General features: G+C 34.9%; 1 protein-coding gene across 2 annotated transcripts; it reads left to right on the top strand.

Moving 5' to 3' along the window:
• Positions 1-377: 377 nt before the first annotated feature.
• Positions 378-3830, top strand: LOC107617866 (low affinity inorganic phosphate transporter 1). 2 transcript variants are annotated; one of them, XM_016319739.3, is made up of 2 exons: positions 378-940; positions 1931-3830. In XM_016319739.3, exon 2 carries the CDS (start codon positions 1979-1981, stop codon positions 3593-3595), a length of 1617 nt encoding a protein of 538 aa, XP_016175225.1. In that variant the 5' UTR covers positions 378-940; positions 1931-1978; the 3' UTR covers positions 3596-3830. The 2 variants fall into 2 exon arrangements, with proteins under 2 accessions (XP_016175225.1, XP_088355621.1); XM_088499495.1 differs by having other exon boundaries at positions 403-1289; positions 1330-3830.
• The last annotated feature ends 1707 nt before the right edge of the window (positions 3831-5537 follow it).

Below are 5537 nucleotides of genomic sequence, written 5' to 3'. Positions count from 1 at the left end.
AAATATTATTTTAGGATTCAATTTGATTCTCAATAAGCATTAAACAATGCATGTATCAAGATTATTTAAGCATATATAGTGTGTTATTTAATAAAAAATCTTTAAAATTTTTCATAACCTAAATAGTAACTCTTTAAATATATTGGTATATTAATAAGTACTAATGCGCTTATTAATTTATTTTTTATGTATCAAATATAAAAATAATAATAAAAATAAAATTAATTAAAATAATTAGTTATTTATAACTTAAGTAAAAACTTATGAATGGATACCGTTGCCCGTTGGTCAATACTCAATATGGTCACCCATTACTGCTCGTAAATACGTTACCGCGTTACCTATTAAAGAAAAGAAAAGAAATTGTTTGCAACATTAAATGAACAAGATCCATAGCTGTCTGAGGCATTTGCTAAAACCAATGAGATGCCAAGATCAACACCTTACAGATAGGAATAGAGCCATTCCGTTGCATGTGTGATGTTCCTATGCTTAATGCTTAATTATAATCAATAATTAACAATGATGAGCAATTAAATGACGTGGATATACCGTATGACAAAACTAAAAAAGTGTTGGTAGTTTATGCAACTTGATTACTTGATAGAACAAAAACAAAAACAAAGGGTTGTAAAGAGGGGGGAAGAAAGAAACACATGAAGGAAGCAAGGAAGCAATTTGTGAGAGCGTTGACTTCAACACAAATAATGTGAACTCAAAATAAAAAGTCGTGTGAGAAAATGAAGCATATACTTGAGATACCAGCGTTGATTCTGGACTCTTGCTGGGAGTGTATGACTCTCCTCTTATCTTATCTCTATATATATTATTAGTTTCCTTCAAAACCTCTTCCATCCCCAACATAGCTAGGCTTAGCTTATCAGCTTATGCTTCTCTCTACTCTCTACTCCTTCAGCACAATTTTAGACAAGAATTGAAGGTAATCTTTCTAACCTTCTCTTCTCTCTCTATCTCTCTCTATATGTGTAAAGGTGTGGCCTTTTTCTGACTGGTGAGTAGTATTAGTGGGAGGCCCACTTTTTTTAGCACTAAAAGTGAAGCACTTGTTTCTAGATTTTATTATAATATATCATTTCACCTTTTTCCACCATTCAAAATCAACCAACTGTTTTTTTATTATGCTCCAAGCGACTCTAATTTCTGCACTTGATTATTGTGTTTAACACAAACTGTTTTCATATTTGAGGCCAGAATATAACTTTCCATAACAAAATAGAGGGAAACAATGTTCTTGCTTTTCTATATAGGATGATTTCCTATACCTTCATGTGTCCTTTACAATATTCAATTTCTGGATAATTTTTTCAGCTTCCTCATGCTTCTGATCTTGTTAGTCTTTGTTCAATATAGGTCACTCATTAGATTCATATTCCTTATCTGCAAAATTGGCCCTCTCTCTGTTTTCCTCTCTTTATTGTTTTTGTTTTGTTATGGATTTGGTAGGGACAAGAAGACAGGAATTTTTTTCTTTTTTGTGAGGTCATAGAATTGAGGAAAATGTTATTACTCTCTTAACTGTCTTCTACGAAGTTTTCGTTTTCATGGTGTATACTCAAGTTGACTTGAATGCCACCTGTTTTTCTAAAAGTGGTTGGAAACTTAGAACCTTTTTGTGAACATGTATAGGACCGGCTTTGCAAAATATCATTTTAGACTTTTCAACTTTGTGCTGCTGTTGACTATGAATAATATAATATACGCTTTTCTCTCCCAATTTATGATATTTTGTTTTTTAATACCAAAGTGAAGGGTAGTTTACCAATTCATTGCATCAGCATAAGAGTGATGAATGATCTACATCAGCTTCATTTTTTTAACCAACACTATAACATGTGATTCTTGCATATAACCTGTTTGATAAAGTGTCTAAAAGAAAATTGAACTTGCATCATTTTTCTCTCTTCTGCAGGAAACTTTGTAATTACATTTTGGGGAGTATCCAGAATCAGAATTAGAGATGGCAGGGCAACAATTAGGAGTGCTGAATGCACTCGATGTTGCAAAGACACAGTGGTACCATTTCACAGCAATTGTGATTGCTGGCATGGGATTTTTCACAGATGCCTATGATCTTTTCTGCATCTCCCTTGTCACCAAGTTGCTTGGGAGGATATACTACACAGATATAAAAGATCCAAAGCCTGGTGTTCTGCCTCCAAATGTTCAAGCTGCTGTGACAGGTGTCGCGCTATGTGGCACTCTAGCAGGCCAGCTTTTCTTTGGTTGGCTTGGTGACAAGATGGGAAGGAAGAGGGTCTATGGACTAACCCTCATGCTCATGGTGGTTTGTTCCATTGCCTCTGGCCTCTCTTTCGGATCTAGCGCGAAGGGTGTTATAGCAACCCTTTGTTTCTTCAGGTTCTGGCTTGGCTTTGGGATTGGTGGCGACTACCCTCTTTCGGCTACAATCATGTCTGAGTATGCCAATAAGAAGACAAGAGGAGCCTTCATTGCTGCGGTGTTTGCTATGCAAGGATTTGGGATCCTTGCTGGTGGAATTGTGGCCTTGATTGTCTCATCTTCATTTGACCATCACTACAAGGTCCCTACTTATAAAGAAAATCCACAAGCATCATTGGTGCTGCCTGCATTTGATTATGTTTGGCGCATCATCTTGATGTTTGGTGCTGTGCCGGCTGCTCTGACTTACTACTGGCGTATGAAGATGCCTGAGACGGCTCGTTACACAGCTCTTGTTGCCAAGAATGCTAAACAAGCCGCCTCGGACATGTCCAAGGTGCTACAAGTTGATCTTGAAGCTGAGGAGGAGAAGGTGAAAGAAATTACAGAGAGTCAAACCCAAAAGTTTGGCTTGTTCAGCAAGGAATTTGCCAAGCGCCACGGCTTGCACTTGTTGGGAACCACAACCACTTGGTTCTTGTTGGACATTGCTTTCTACAGTCAGAATCTATTCCAGAAGGACATTTTCAGTGCCATTGGATGGATCCCACCTTCCCAAAATATGAACGCAATCCATGAGGTTTATAGAATTGCAAGAGCACAAACACTCATTGCACTATGCAGTACTGTACCAGGGTACTGGTTTACAGTGGCCTTCATCGATTACATGGGACGATTTGCCATCCAATTGATGGGTTTCATCTTCATGACAATCTTCATGTTCGCACTCGCCATACCATATGATCACTGGACTAAGAAAGAGAACAGAATTGGGTTTGTAGTGATGTACTCACTGACCTTCTTCTTCTCAAACTTTGGTCCCAACGCAACCACATTTGTTGTCCCAGCGGAGATTTTCCCAGCGAGATTGAGGTCTACTTGTCATGGAATCTCAGCAGCTGCAGGTAAAGCCGGAGCCATTGTAGGTGCATTCGGATTCTTGTATGCTTCGCAAAGCAAGGACCCGAAGAAGACTGACAAGGGATACCCAACTGGTATCGGTGTCAAGAACTCCCTCATTATGCTTGGTGTCATCAACTTTTTGGGAATTATATTCACCTTGTTGGTGCCAGAATCAAAGGGAAAATCACTGGAAGAGTTGAGTGGGGAGAATGAAGATGAAGGTGCTGAGGCTATTGAGATGCAAGGATCTGCTAGGACAGTTCCAGTTTAATCAAAGTGTTTAAAAAGTATATGCTTTTTGTTGTAATGTGAAAATTTTAATTTCTGATATTCTCCACTGTAAGATGCATAATAATTATGTAGATATTTGCTTTTGTGTGTGAACATTTCAAATTCAATGTCATTGAAGAGGGTTCATCATGTGTTTCAATCTTTTTAATTGGTCTTTGAAATCTTCATAATCATATCTGTAATTGAATATATTGGAAGAAATTATTTTTCACAAATTCCTCTGATTTCATAGGTGCTGTTAAGAAAATTTCAGCGATTTTTCATATATTATGTATGCACTCCTTTCATTTTCATTTCCTTCACTCCATTTTGTGCAGTGGGACGTATGATACAGGCAAATATCATAATTCCTAAAACCATATATCATTCCACAAATAACAGACTAGAGTTGTTTACTAGAACAAGAAAAAATCAGTAATTAAATTATGTATAATGAGTGACAATATGACAAGAAACATAATATATGATGACTTTGATAGATGCAATATACTTGACCTTGGAAAGGCTTGTGTATTGTTGTGTGTATGAACTTCAAGAAGATTATTGCATCTAATAAGGAGCTAGCAGAAGACACAATTCTACAACAAGATAAGAAGCTGCAAAAATTAAAGTACTAAAATATATAGAATCTGTTATCCTTTTCAAAGCCACAATTTCTCAGAAAGCCACTCTCACAACTACATTGCTTTCATTTTCAGAAGGCCAAAGTCACCAGCGAGTAGTTAAAGTTGCAATGTCCAATTACATGATCAGTGCTTCAACATGGTGTGGTTTAGTTCGGCACAACATATTGGTAAACCAAATTTTCTTTTGTCCCTTTTCGTTTTCGTTTTCGTTTTTTTTTTTTTTTAATACGGTAGATAAATTGTCAAGCTCAAAATCAAAGAAGCAAGACAAATACATTATGAACTACAAAAACTAAATAAGACTCAAAATCTGAATAAAAGAGTAAGGCATCTTTGGTTTGGCTATTAGAAGCAAAAAATATAACAAAATATTTAACCTCAATGGAGAAATAAAAAGAAAAACAATTAGGCAATAGCTAGGGAATTAGGAATAATACACATTCCATTTCCATGACAAAATAAGCATATAGGTATTTAGCCTTAACCAACTTTTTTTTATTGGTAGTATTTTTCTTTTCTTTTTAAGTAATATTTTTGGGTTTATAATTATATAACCTGTTAGCTGCCATATTCCACTCTTAAAACATGAAATATATCATGATAGTCACAGTGGTATGTAGTCTTAGTTAAAAGAAAATGACAAATAAATCCTTAAGGATTTATACTTCGGATAGATTAATCTTTAAAGAAAAAAAAAGTATTAATAAAGTCATCTAATATAGTAGATGTGGACACACTACCTTTAAATTAGCTCCTATATAATTAGAGTAGAAAGTCTTAATTTAAACTAATCTTCACGTTTGTTATTCTAAAAAATTTTATTTGTACTTTTTTTTTTTAAAGACTAATCTATTCTAAATATAAATTTTTAAGAATTTATTTATGTGTGTGAGGCAAATATAGAAAAAAGGCTACTGATTGAAAGAAATCACACAGTAATTAAGACTTGATTTAATAAATTTTTTTGACAAAATATATGTAATTTTGAAAAACACATGCTCCTCTTTTTATATTTGATAAATCAAAACATAGTCATTCTAACAAAGGAGAAGAAAAAGAGTTGCATGTGATAAAGAGAAAGTGATATCCACTCTGATGAAAAAGAGAAAATTGCTGTTAAATTACACTAATGAAAATCGTAGAATTCCCAAGTAGGACTTATTACACTATGCCAAATTAAAAGGCACTGATGGAGAATTTGGAGCACACCAATAGCGTAGAGGAAAACATGGGTAGTAGTGCAAAACCTTGGTGTAAGTCCCTTAATTCAAACTTTTTAAGTATTGCATTGGTTTC

This window comes from Arachis ipaensis, chromosome B9 (assembly GCF_059453495.1).
Source record: "Arachis ipaensis isolate K30076 ecotype BB chromosome B9, ASM5945349v1, whole genome shotgun sequence".
Taxonomy (NCBI): domain Eukaryota; kingdom Viridiplantae; phylum Streptophyta; class Magnoliopsida; order Fabales; family Fabaceae; genus Arachis; species Arachis ipaensis.
The sequence above is the reverse complement of the archived record's forward strand: the minus strand, read 5'-3'. Positions and strand labels throughout refer to the sequence as shown.

Excerpts from the sequence above, each read along its gene's own strand:
- LOC107617866 (XM_016319739.3), top strand. The coding sequence starts at position 1,979 with ATGGCAGGGCAACAATTAGGAGTGCTGAATGCACTCGATGTTGCAAAG.